The following is a 14466-nucleotide window of genomic DNA, read 5'->3' as shown; positions in this document are numbered from 1 at the left end:
AAATATAAAACCCGTTTTGCAGTCTAATTTACACAACAAAACAAATTTTACGTTTAGGACAAGAGGAGTATAACAATAAAGTCAACATACCCCACTGAGACAAGATTAATAATCCAGTCATTATCTTCACTTCTGAAAATAAATAAAACGAGGCAAGTGTACCTCTTTTATTATAACAAAACAAACATCAAAACTATACAGTTCTCAAAATATGAGGAATGAAAACCCTTGTTTGGGTAACAATGAAAACTTTTATTCTCATTGGCGAAAACAAAACTTCTCATTTTCAAAGCTCAATAGAATTTTCAAATAGGCCCTTATTCATGTAGAATATATAGCCAAGTGACCAATACAAGAAAAGAAAAACTAACCGGTAGAGCTATAATGGTATATGTGAAGTGATGCCTTGCAAAATAGGAAACCAAAACATTCGTTTCTGAATTGAAATATAATTAATCATAGTAAATTGAAACATCAGACTTCCGCAATCTCACTCTCACCATTTAGTTAAAAATTGCATACGCATGATCACTAACCTAGAAATAGAATTAACAAATATAAAAAGATCAGTTGATAACGCTAGAAGCACTGTGTCTGCCTGGGAGAAATTCATAGTGTCCATGGAACAGAAATGATCAGCAGTGTCAATCAAGCAACATACGTACGAGTGCTGATCCTGCAAACTCACTCATTATGAAATAAATACAGAACACACAGATCAAAGAGAAAACTGCAATATCATCCCATATGGTTCTGTTGCTGCAGTCTCCAGATCAGTATTTCAAATTAGTGAAATTACTGCTTCCCCTCCACTCATAGCCTTCCTCCCAAATAAATTGTTTCAGTAACAATTATATATAGATGAGCAGCACATAAAACATTTCAAATTCAGGATAGAAATTGCAGCTTAGCATGACAGGAGTACTAGTTGATCATTGCAGTTAAATCTATTGGCAACAAAATGCATTCATATAGCAGCAGAAAGGCAGAAAATCCACTAGCCTAGTCGTTTATAACAATGTTTCGAATTAGATAACAATTAAATGAGTAACCAATGAGTAACGCAGACAATTAAAAGTGGCCACTGCCCATATTCAAACAAAGGAGCATGTATTCCCAAAAGGAGACAATATTAGCATCCATAGAGGAAAAAAGTTGCATACAGAATGCATGGTTCTCAAATGAACACGTGGGCACACGACAGATCTAATAAGAAGAAAAACTTTATAACAGCACCTCATACTCGGAACAAAATGACAATGAAGTTATTAATAACCTATAATAATTAAAAATACCATTTATTATAGTTGACAATGCATCTTAAAACCATTGCTCAAAATTCAAACAAAGAAGCAAGCAATCTCTAAAAACTTCAGGCAAGTATCATCATTAGTACAAAGCATATTATTCGATCAAAATAGAGCCTTAAACTTGTTTTGCCGTGGCAGAAGACCTCTATCAAACATTTTATGAAGAAAAAACGTTGCTCTGTCATTCTCATTTTTCCTCAGAAGACCTGCTATAAGTGTTTCAAATGTCACAGTATCTGGGAGACAGCCGTTCTCTTCCATTTTTGAAACCAATGTCAACGCCTCACAGAACAAGCTTTCTTTGCAAAGTCCATTCAACATAATGTTGTAAGTGTAGACATTTAGATGATGGCCATTGGTCAAAAGGAATTCAAAGATCTCTCGCGCAATGTTTAGCCTGCCTCCCTTACACAAACCATCGATTAGTATACTATATGTATGTACAGTAGGTTGCATTCCTTGCCTGACAATTTGTTTATACAATATAATTGCCTCGTCAAGAAGTTTCGTTTTGCAAAATGCATCCAACAAGATATTGCAGGTTATTATATCAGGAGCGTGACCATTGCAACGCATCTCATAAACAAGATCTTTCAAATGTGACATTCTCTTAGCTTTGCACAAGCCATCAATAAGAGAGCTGTAAGTGACTGTATCAGGCAGCAAATTTTTGCAGCGCATTTCATTAAACAAATCTAGGGCGTCATCCATCCTTCTTAGTTTACAGTGTGCATTGATCAATATATTGTAACTGCAAACAGTAGGCGTCAAATCAGCTCTGATCATCTTATTGAACACTGCTACGGACTCGTTAACATCATTCCTCATGCAGTAGCCATTCATCAAAGAATTGAAGCTAACAACATCAGGTTTAACACAACATTTTATCATCTTAGCAACGACAGACTGAGCTTCTATGGTCCTCCCTCTTTTGCAAAATGCATCAATAAATATATTAAAGGTATGATGATTAGGAGTGATATCTTTCATGACTATTTCATTTAGCAACCTAATGGCTTCTTGCAATTGGTTGGTGTTAGAGAAACCACAGATTAAAGTGTTGTAGGTAACAATATCCGGAGATATTCCTCGCCTGATCATTTCAGAACACAACTTAGATGCCTCACTTACTAGCCCTTCTTTACAAAGGCCATCAATGATTGCGTTGTATATAACCATATGGGGCACAGTTTTAATTTTCCGTCCCCCCATCATTTGGAGCAACTTAACAGCACATCTTGTTTGTCCAGTTTTGCAAAGCCCATTAACTAAGGTACCATAAGTAACTGGGCTTAAGCAAAATCGTTTTGCCAGCAAGTCATCGTGAAAGTCTAGGGCTTGCCCTACATCTTTTATGCAGAGTCCTTTCATCAACGTATTAACTGTTACCGTATCCGGTTGATATCCCCACTTGAAGATCTTCCCCAGTGAAGAGAAAGCAGAAGTGATGTCACCCACAAGACAGTAGCAATTGATCAAAATGCTCAGTGTAACTAAAGATGGTTTGAATCCTTTCAATTCCGCCTGGGCATAAAGTGAGATAGCAGTGGTGCAGTGTTTGGTCTTTGCAAGTGATCCTAAAATCTTATTAATTTCGACAATGGAGGGCGGGGGACTCATGGAGAGCAAGCGATTGAACGAAGCTACGGAGTCTCCGAGGCTATTCGGGTTTGGGGAATTAGAATGAAAGCAAAATCGCAGACTGAGGAAGGAAGGGTGTGAGAGAAGGAAGGTAGGTCGAAAGAATCGTATAAAACGAGGAGATTTAGCGAAGACATACCTCGAACTCGAAGTGGCAGTTGAGAACATCTTCAGATGAGATTGGACGAACAAATGTTGGACGCCTGCTGATTTACCGAAGGGGAAATGCGAGAAACATATGCGGATTGCTAGAAGTAGGGATTAGGGAAGGGAATTTCAAATTTCAATTATTCTTTTTCAAATGGATCAGTTGCATAGGCGCCCATCCCAGCCTTTGGTTCTGTTTTTTTTGTTTCTTTTCCAAAATAATTTTTTATAAAATTACTTTTAAAAACAAGTTTTAAAAATAAGAAGACAAAAAAATACGTTCCAATAATTGTTCTAACAAATTACATTTGAAAATAAATCAACGGAAAAGAAAGAGTTTCCCAATTTTCTCAAACAAAAAATAAAAATTGTTGTTGTTTCTTAGTTTTTAAAAACAGGTTTTTGTTTTTTTTTTAAAAACACTTAACGATAAATAAATAGCCAAAAAAATTTTGTTTTCAAAATAAGAAAACAAACAAGCCCATATATCATTTTGTATTTTAATCCTCTTGTCGGTTTAAAAGTGACAAATGATTTTGAGGGGGAAAAAAAAGTCAAGATATTTACTCCAATACTTTTACATCATAATTTAATATCCTCCCTCCTTCCTCCTCCCTTTCTTATTTAATTATGGTTGATGGAGTATCAATAAAAATAATTTTAAAAAAATTAATAAATTAAAAAATATGCCCTATATTTATGATCATGATCAATTCAATAATTAATTCTTAGATTAAGAACCGGAGGAGTATTTAGTTATGAAGATTCCATGAATGCCTGTGTCATGCAGTTCTGCTAATCTTGTGAAGTTATACACATGACGATATTATTTCGTCATGTATGAATTAAAAACATAACTTATTTGATTATTTGTGTCATTATTAATATATATTAAACCCCACAATGCTATAAGATAGCCGACATAAAACTCAACGCCTGTGAAAATATGTTAGATGTATTTTCTGGATGCACCTTTGTGCTTTCTGGGCATATTCCCTTTACAGCCTTTTTTCCCTGGGAATGCATCCCTATGTAGGGCATATTACAAATTTGCATGTCTTCATAATATGAAATTTTGAAGAGTACCAATAGAAATTGAGTTTAACAAAAGGAACTAATCCTTTGTACTGTAACAAATCAATTTTCAAATCCCCATTAAAAAAGTATTCACATTTAGCACCGACAGTAAAATGACTTTCACATTTTAATTCTATAACTGAACTTTGACTTGACTCAATCATTATATTTTTAACCATTTAAAATGTTAGCCTTTTATATTATAAAGAATAATCTTATGTATTTCATGAAACTTAAAAACCAAAGTTTTAAAACATTATAAAACTATAGGAACTAAGTTGTAATAAATTAAAACTTACAGACTAAGTTTCAATTGAATCAAAATTTAAAAATTGAGTAACAAGCGAATCAAAAACTGCATGGGCCAAACCAAATAATTCTCCCACTTCAAGACTCTGCATCACTTCTCCGGCATAACACAATAACCAAGCAGGTTTGGAGAATGCTGATATTTGGTGATCAGCGAGATTTAGAACTCGCAAATTTCTAACAACACGACTGATCAACACAAGCACTTTCAGAAAAATCAATGCCCACAGTATTTCACGCAATCAAAATTAACATGTAAAAATTAATACTCCTCAAGATATAAATATAAAACCCGTTTTGCAGTCTAATTTACACAACAAAACAAATTTTACATATAGAACAAGAGGAGTATAACAATAAAGTCAACATACCCCACTGAGACAAGATTAATAATCCAGTCATTATCTTCACTTCTGAAAATAAATAAAACAAGGCAAGTGTTCCTCTTTTATTATAACAAAATAAACATCAAAACTATACAGTTCTCAAAATATGAGGAATGAAAACCCTTTTTTGGGTAACAATGAAAACTTTTATTCTCATTGGTGAAAACAAAACTTCTCATTTTCAAAGTTCAATAGACTTTTCAAATAGGCCCTTGTTCATGTTGAATATATAGCCAAGTGACCAATACGAGAAAAGAAAAACTAACCGGTAGAGCTATAATGGTATATGTGAAGTGATGCCTTGCAAAATAGGAAACCAAAACATTCGTTTCTGAATTGAAATATAATTAATCATAGTCAATTGAAACATCAGACTTCCTCAATCTCACTCTCACCACTTAGTTAAAAACTGCATACGCATGATCACTAACCTAGAAATAGAATTAACAAATATAAAAAGATCAGTTGATAACTCTAGAAGCACACTGTCTGCCTGGGAGAAATTCATAGTGTCCATGGAACAGAAATGAGCAGCAGTGTCAATCAAGCAACATACGTACGAGTGCTGATCCTGCCAACTCACTCATTATGAAATAAATACAGAACACACAGATCAAAGAGAAAACTGCAATATCATCCCATATGGTTCTGTTGCTGCAGTCTCCAGATCAGTATTTCAAATTAGTGAAATTACTGCTTCCCCTCCACTCGTAGCCTTCCTCCCAAATAAATTGTCTCAGTAACAATTATATATAGATGAGCAGCACATGAAACATTTCAAATTCAGGATAGAAATTGCAGCTTAGCATGACAGGAGTACAAGTTGATCGTTGCAGTTAAATCCATTGGCAACAAAATGCATTCATATAGCAGCAGAAAGGCAGAAAGTCCACCAGCCTAGTGGTTTATAACAATGTTTCAAATTAGATAACGAGTAACTCAGACAATTAAAAGTGGGCACTGCCCATATTCAAACAAAGGAGCATGTATTCCAAAAAGGAGACAATATTAGCATTCATAGAGGAAAGAAGTTGCATACAGAATGCATGGTTCTCAAATGAACACGCGCGCACACGACAGAACTAATAAGAAGAAAAACTTTACAGCAGCACCTCATACTTGGAACACAATGAAAATGAGGTTATTAATAACCTATAATAATTAAAAATACCATTTATTATAGTTAACATTGCATCTGAAAACCATTGCTCAAAATTCAAACAAAGAAGCAAGCAATCTCTAAAAACCTCAGGCAAGTATCATCATTAGTACAAAGCATATTATTCGATCAAAATAGAGCCTTGAACTTGTTTTGCCGTGGCATAAGACCTCTATCAAACATTTTATGAAGAAAAAACGTTGCTCTGTCATTCTCATTTTTCCTCAGAAGACCTGCTATAAGTGTTTCAAATGTCACAGTATCTGGGAGACAGCCGTTCTCTTCCATTTTTGAAAGCAATGTCAACGCCTCACCGAACAAGCTTTCTTTGCAAAGTCCATTCAACATGATGTTGTAAGTGTAGACATTTAGATGATGGCCACTGGTCAAAAGGAATTCAAAGATCTCTCGCGCAATATTTAGCCTGCCTCCCTTACACAAACCATGGATTAGTATACTATATGTATGTACAGTAGGTTGCATTCCTTGACTGACAATTTGCTGATATAATGCAATCGCCTCATCAAGAAGTTTCGTTTTGCAAAATGCATCCAACAAGATATTGCAGGTTATTATATTAGGAGCGTGACCATTGCAACGCATCTCATAAACAAGATCTTTCACATGCGACATTCTCTTAGCTTTGCACAAGCCATCAATAAGAGAGCTGTAAGTGACTGTATCAGGCAGCAAATTTTTGAAGCGCATTTCATTAAACAGATCTAGGGCCTCATCCATCCTTCTTAATTTACAGTGTGCATTGATCAATATATTGTAACTCCAAACAGTAGGTGTCAAATCAGCTCTGATCATCTTATTGAACACGGCTACGGATTCGTTAACATCATTCCTCATGCAGTAGCCATTCATCAAAGAATTGAAGCTAACAACATCAGGTTTAACACAACATTTTATCATCTTAGCAACGACAGACTGAGCTTCTATGGTCCTCCCTCTTTTGCAAAATGCATCAATAAATATATTAAAGGTATGATGAGTTGGACTGATATCTTTCATGACTATTTCATTTAGCAACCTAATGGCTTCTTGCAATTGGTTGGTGTTAGAGAAACCACAGATTAAATTGTTGTAGATAACAATATCAGGAGATATTCCACGCCTGATCATTTCAGAACACAACTTAGATGCCTCACTTACTAGCCCTTCTTTACAAAGGCCATCAATGACTGCGCTGTATATAACGACATTCGGCAAAGTTTTAATTTTCCGTCCCCCCATCATTTGGAGCAACTTAACAGCACATCTTGTTTGTCCAGTTTTGCAAAGCCCATTAACTAAGGTAACATAAGTAACTGGGCTTAAGCAAAATCCCTTTGCCAACAAGTCATCGTGAAAGTCGAGTGCTTGCCCAACATCTTTCATGCAGAGTCCTTTCAACAACGTACTAACTGTTACGGTATCCGGTTGATATCCCCACTTGAAGATCTTCCCCAGTGAAGAGAAAGCAGAAGTGACGTCACCCACAAGACAGTAGCAATTGATCAAAATGTTCAGTGTAACTAAAGATGGTATGAATCCTTTCAATTCCGCCTGCGCAGAAAATAAGATAGCAGTGGTGCAGTGTTTGGTCTTTGCAAGTGATCCTAAAATCTTATTAATTTCGACAATGGAGGGCGGGGGACTCATGGAGAGCAAGCGATTGAACGAAGCTACGGAGTCTCCGAGGCTATTCGGGTTTGGGGAATTAGAATGAAAGCAAAATCGCAGACTGAGGAAGGAAGGGTGTGAGAGAAGGAAGGTAGGTCGAAAGAATCGTATAAAACGAGGAGATTTAGCGAAGACATACCTCGAACTCGAAGTGGCAGTTGAGAACATCTTCAGATGAGATTGGACGAACAAATGTTGGACGCCTGCTGATTTACCGAAGGGGAAATGCGACAAACATATGCGGATTGCTAGAAGTAGGGATTAGGGAATGGAATTTCAAATTTCAATTATTCTTTTTCAAATGGATCGGTTTCATTTTCTTTTCCAAAATAATTTTTTATAAAATTACTTTTAAAAACAAGTTTTAAAAATAAGAAGACAAAAAAATACGTTCCAATAATTGTTCTAACAAATTACATTTGAAAATAAATCAACGGAAAAGAAAGAGTTTCCCAATTTTCTCAAACAAAAAATAAAAAATGCAAAAAAAGTAAAAATTGTTTTTGTTTCTTAGTTTGTAAAAACAGGTTTTTTTAAAAACAGTTAACGATAAATAAATAGCCAAAAAATTTTGTTTTCAAAATAAGAAAACAAACAAGCCTATATATCATTTTGTATTTTAATCCTCTTGTCGGGTTAAAAGTGACAAATTATTTTTTTTAAAAAAAAGTCAAGATATTTAATTTAATATTCTTCCGATCCTAAATATAAAATCCCTTTTGTAATGTAAATTATATTACGAAAGGGGTTTTATATTTAGAACCGGATGAGTAGTTAATATATATTTTAATTTAGAGGTGGTGTGGGGTGGAATCAAGTCAAAAGGTTAATATGTTTTCGCTAACGTTCATTCTGATTTTAAGATTCCACCTCCATTAGCTTAGTGTTAATTCTTGAACTTTTATTTTGTAAATCGTTTTCTAATTATTGGAGAGAAAAACAGAAGGAGGGAAAAAATAAAATGAGGAAAAATAGAAATGTGAGAAAAGTTGGTTGATAGTATTATCCTTCTTCTGGTTGGACAGAGAAGAGAAAGAGAGGAGATAAAATACATGACATTTATAATGGGAATAATACGGTTATTTTTATTTTCAACTCATTTTTAAGTAACGTCAAGAGAAATAAACCATCAAATAAAAGGCTAAAGTCAAATTAAAATAAAATTATTTTATATATTTTATTGCAAAATCAAGATATTGAGAAAAACATTTCCTCAAAGAATAAAATAATAAAAAGAAGAGTTAAGGTGGATCCAACACCCCAAAATATTTTCTCATATATATCCAACACCCTAAAGTATTTTGTATGCATCTAGCACTCTGAAATATTTTTTAGGGGAACCCAGCACCCTGAATTTTTTTTTTTGCCTTGATGCTAGATGGACTAAAAAATATTTTTGGGTACTGGATATATCTAAAAAAAATACTTTGAAATGCAGGATGCACCTAAAAATATTTTATAATACTAGACGCACCTAAAAAAATACCTCAAAATATTAGATGCATCACAAAATATTTTAAGGTACTAGATGTATCTAAAAAAATATTTCGAGGTGATGGATACATCTTATTCCTAAAAAGAAAGTTAAAATAAAAATAGACATGTCAGAATAAGAATAATATCTTTATATCATGATTTATCAATATAAAAAAAAATTTTTTTTACAAAAACTCAAGCTCTTTTTATTTCATTATTAATTTATAATTTTAATATTATCATTATTATTATATGGGCTAATGTTATTTTTAGCCTCTCCTGTTTGATCTCATTTTTGTTTTATTCTTGATTTCAAGGGCAAAAACACTACTCCATGAACCAAAAATATTTAGACGGATCAAAATAAGGTCAAATTTTAAGAGTCAAACTACTGGTTTTAAATTTTAGAAACTGAAATAAAAAAATCAAATTTCAAAATATATTTATCCTAATAACTTTTATGAGAATTTTGTCAATATAAAAAGTATAAAATCACTGTACATTACCTTGTAATTAGAGTTCTGTTAAGCAAGCCCTTTCTTTTTTTTTTTTTTAAACCAGCGAAAGCCCAGTATAGTATGAACCTTTTAAAGACTGAAACTGCATAATATATGTACATACATGTACACATACGTATAATATGCACGTAATACTCAATAGATGAATGTTTTCAGTGGAATCGAGGCGTGGAGTGACCACAGGGCAGGCGAGGGTAGGGCAAGGAGCAATATACTAAATATTAGATATAAAAATCTTACTAAATATTTAAGAAAATGAAAAGAAGAGAGAAGAAAATGAATAAATATTTAAATGACAAATATACCCTTATCTCTATATTAAAATATGTTAAATATCACAATGAAATATATATATATATATTTTAATAAGTTATACATTCTTTGGGACTAAAATCTCTGCAAGTGAAAGACCAAAATCCTCTGTTTTCTTTTTTCCCCCGGGGGGGAGTGGGGACAGAATAATAGAATGAATTGCGACGTACGTACTTTTTCGATGGGAAAGCAGGCAGGCAGTTGTGTTATGCAAAAATTGACAATTCAACATTTACAATTTTTTTTTTTCAATAATCTTCAAAAACCATTATATTAATTAAGTGAAAGTGAAACTACAAAGCACACAGGAAATCAAAAGGGCTTTAATCAACCACGATTTGTGGTAAACGGTAATGAAAGTTGTAAAAATTAGTACCGCTATCCCCAGATGATAAAACAGAAAAGACAATCCCAATCTCATGAGACCATTCTTCTAACTCCTTCAATGATATCTCTTACCAGATGATCACAGCTAGTTTCCCCAGTAGCTTATTCTTTAACCCAATCTGCAGAAACTTGGCCTTTTCCTATGCCCTTTTCCCAGCATAAAGTCAGACCTGCGATAATCCCCTTAATTTCAGTTATTACAGGCATCAACTAACCCATCTGTTTTTAACCTTGAGTTTTTTTCAGTCACCAATCTCCATGAAACATCTTCATTGCAAGTACTAACCCTGTCGAATCATGAGTGGCGCCAAAATATCAATTTAGAGATACAAGCACGATTCAAAGCAACGAATACAAAATCTATTACCTGAGATTTCTCTGAAACACAACCAACCAACTTGGAACAAAATCATGGTGTGCTTACAGTGCTGCTGATAGTGTGACTATGAGAAACTCTATAAGGGGTCACGACACAATTATTTGTCAAGCCTGAAGAAAGATGCACACATCATAGGCACTAGTGTAATAATGAGTAATAGAGTATGAGGCTAGATCAATCCAGTTTCTTTATTCCTTTTTACTGAGCCATCCGCACAATATTTTTTAAAGAGCAGTCCTTACATGTATCATTGACAAACAAAATCATAAAAATTAAAATTCATCTCAAGAATCATAGAAATACATTATCAACCCTTCTTGCCCATGTTCTCAATATTATAACATGGTCTTCACTGTTCTAGATGCTATAAGGGTCTTTTCTTCAGGGAAGTAACAAATTTATAACACTCGACTCTAAATTGCAATTATAGGAAACAACAGTGGTACGTAGTGACTTGATTTTATGATTCTTAGAAGTAAGATCAATTATACAGTAATTTATTCATTAAAAGGATTAAAAAAACTTCAAAGCAGCATGTTGTGTTCAAAGAAACAATTAATTGTTGCATTAGTAGCATGTGGACGTAAGCAGGCACCAGGAACAGCATAGCATAGCCATGCAATCAGGCAAAGATTATTGTATGAATTATAAGTGCAACATGATGCATAATTCAGGAACAGAATAACAAAACACTGAGATGGTAAAATGAGGAATAATTCATTAACTTTTACCCAAAGTAAACAAGCATTTTGCAGCCACTTTTGAAAAATATCACTATTAACAAGTATAAGATAAGAATAGAGCATTTAACCTTGTATTATTGTTTAAGACGACCTGCATCTATCATTTCATGAATAATCAACTCTGCTTTATCATTCTCTTTTTTCATCAAAAGAGCTCCAACAAGTGTTCTAAATGTCACCAGATCAGCGAGGCAGCCATTCTCTTTCATTTTTGAAAGCAATGTCAATGCATCATCGAAAAGGCCTTCTTTGCAAAGTCCATTCATCATAATGCTGTAAGTATAGACATCTACATGATGACCTTCAGTCAGAAGCAATTCAAAGATCTCACGTGCCAAGTGCAACCTACCGCCTTTGCACAAACCATCGATTAGTATACTATATGTATGTACAGTAGGTTTCATTCCTTGACTGACAATTTGCTGATATAATGCAATCGCCTCATCAAGAAGTTTTGTTTTGCAAAATGCATCCAACAAGATATTGCAGGTTATTATATTAGGAGCGTGACCATTACAACGCATCTCATAAACAAGATCTTTCACATGTGACATTCTCTTAGCTTCGCACAAGCCATCAATAAGAGAGTTGTAAGTGACTGTATCAGGCATTAAATTCTTGCAGCGCATTTCCTTAAACAAATCTAGGGCTTCATCCATCCTTTTTAATTTACAGTGTGTATTGATCAATATATTGTAATTCCAAACAGTAGGTGTCAAATCAGCTCTGATCATCTTATTGAACACTGCTATGGACTCATTAACATCATTCCTCATACAGTAACCATTCATCAAAGAAGTAAAGGTAATAACACCAGGTTTTACACAACATTTCATCATCTCAGCAAATACAGATTGAGCTTCTATGATCCTTCTTTTTTTGCAAAATGCATCAATTAGTATATTAAAGATATGAGGAGGAGGAGTGATGTCTTTCATGACTATTTCATTTAGCAACCTAATGGCTTCTTGCAATTGGTTGGCGTTAGAGAAACCATGGATTAAAGTGGTGTAGGTAACAATGTCAGGAGATATTCCTCGCCTGATCATTTCAGAACACAACTTAGATGCCTCACTTACTAGCCCTTCTTTACAAAGGCCATCAATGATTGCGTTGTATATAACCACATCGGGCACAGTTTTAACTTTCCGTCCCCCCATCATTTGGAGCAACTTAACAGCACATCTTGTTTGTCCAGTTTTGCAAAGCCCATTAACTAAGGTACCATAAGTAACTGGGCTTAAGCAAAATCCTTTTGCCAACAAGTCATCGTGAAAGTCTAGGGCTTGCCCTACATCTTTCATGCAGAGTCCTTTCATCAACGTATTAACTGTTACCGTATCCGGTTGACATCCCCACTTGAAAATCTTCCCCAGTAAAGAAAAAGCAGAAGTCACGTCACACATGTGACAGTAGCAATTGATCAAAATGTTCAGTGTAACTAAAGATGGTTTGAATCCTTTCAATTCCGCCTGGGCATAAAGTGAGATAGCAGTGGTGCAGTGTTTGGTCTTTGCAAGTGATCCTAAAATCTTACTAATTTCGACAATGGAGGGCGGCGGACTCATGGAGAGCAAGCGATTGAACAACGCTACGGAATCTCGGAGGCTAATCGGGTTTGGGGAATTAGAATGGAAGCAAAATCGCAGACTGAGAAAGGAAGGGTGTGAAAGAAGGAAGGTAGATCGAAAGAATCGTATAAAGTGAGGAGATTTAGCGAAGACATACCTCGAAGTCGAAGTGGTAGTTGAGAACATCTGCAGATGAGATGGGATGAACAATGTGGGACGCATCAATGCTGATTCAGGGGAAATGCGAGAGACATATGCGGATTGTGACAAGTAGGAATTGGGAAACCGAACTGGGAAAATTGCACTAAGCTCCCAAATAACAGAATTAAATAAAAAAATATTTTAAAATTATCAAATTAATCTAAATTCTCAAAAACCTCAGATTTTATTTATTTAATTATCAAATTATATTTTTTTTAAAATATATATTTACAACTGAAAGAGTAGTTGTTCATAATGTAACAATTAACAATTATCATGATAAGTATTAATAATATGTTTTCCTAGTATATTATAAAAATGTAATGTATGAGTTGTTAATTGTGATAGTTGTTAATATTTACACTTTAAGTTATTAAGAACTACCATTTCAGTTATCAATGCATACTTTAAAAAATAGATAAGAACAATGTAGTAATTAAACAAATAAAATCTCTTATAATGAGATTTTTAGGATTTCATATTAATTTGGTAATTTTAATAAAAAAAATTTATATTTAATTCTTTCTAAAAGGAGTTTCGGTTCCTCTTCTGAAATTTGGATGGATCAGTTTCACGGGCAAATTCGATCCTCTTGTTGGGTTTTTCTTTTTTTAAAAAAAAAAAAAATCAATCGAGATATTTACTTCAACAATTTTACTCGTGCATCATCATTTAATAGTTAATACTATTATTTTAATATAAGTCTCAGTTAGTTAATTTAAAGAGATTAACAAATTTATGAAATTACTTAATTGCAACATATGTTGCATAATTTCTTTAAAATACTTATATAGATCATTAAATTATATATTAGTTGATAAATAAGATAATTAGCTTGGAAAAAAGTAATAAATATAAATAGTGTAAAATAATTTAGTAACTTTTTTAATTTTTTCAAATTAGTCAATTAAGATCATATTCAAGATCAAAATTAGTAGTGAATACTACATATGATCCTTAATACATAACTCAGTTAAATAATTTGAAAAATTAAATAATTTAAATAAATTATTTTAAAATATTATATTTATTATTTTTTTAAATAATTTGTTTGACTTATAAACTGATGTTATATAATTAAATAATTTCTCATTTTCTTAATTTTTTTCAAATTAATTAATTACGTATTATATTACGTATGAGAAGTATATTTTAATTAAAAGGTGGTATGGGTGCAATTAC

General features: G+C 33.4%; 3 protein-coding genes across 3 annotated transcripts; all 3 read right to left on the bottom strand.

Annotated features, from left to right (window-relative positions):
* Positions 1 to 1389: 1389 nt before the first annotated feature.
* LOC114757680 (pentatricopeptide repeat-containing protein At1g63130, mitochondrial-like) lies at positions 1390 to 3172 on the bottom strand. The gene has a single exon (XM_028946761.1). The coding sequence runs from the start codon at positions 3117 to 3119 to the stop codon at positions 1413 to 1415; it is 1707 nt and encodes a 568-aa protein (XP_028802594.1). The 5' UTR covers positions 3120 to 3172; the 3' UTR covers positions 1390 to 1412.
* A 2697-nt stretch (positions 3173 to 5869) lies between these two features.
* On the bottom strand, positions 5870 to 7918 carry LOC114757679 (putative pentatricopeptide repeat-containing protein At1g12700, mitochondrial). Its single transcript, XM_028946760.1, has one exon. The coding sequence runs from the start codon at positions 7863 to 7865 to the stop codon at positions 6159 to 6161; it is 1707 nt and encodes a 568-aa protein (XP_028802593.1). The 5' UTR covers positions 7866 to 7918; the 3' UTR covers positions 5870 to 6158.
* Positions 7919 to 11586: 3668 nt separating this feature from the next.
* LOC114757667 (pentatricopeptide repeat-containing protein At1g62670, mitochondrial-like) lies at positions 11587 to 13305 on the bottom strand. The gene has a single exon (XM_028946753.1). The coding sequence runs from the start codon at positions 13303 to 13305 to the stop codon at positions 11587 to 11589; it is 1719 nt and encodes a 572-aa protein (XP_028802586.1).
* Positions 13306 to 14466: the final 1161 nt, after the last annotated feature.

Source organism: Neltuma alba, unplaced genomic scaffold (assembly GCF_004799145.2).
Source record: "Neltuma alba isolate B1F8T4 unplaced genomic scaffold, ASM479914v2 tig00010615_pilon, whole genome shotgun sequence".
NCBI classification, from domain to species: Eukaryota; Viridiplantae; Streptophyta; class Magnoliopsida; order Fabales; family Fabaceae; genus Neltuma; species Neltuma alba.
This window is presented reverse-complemented; position numbering and strand designations above follow the sequence as displayed.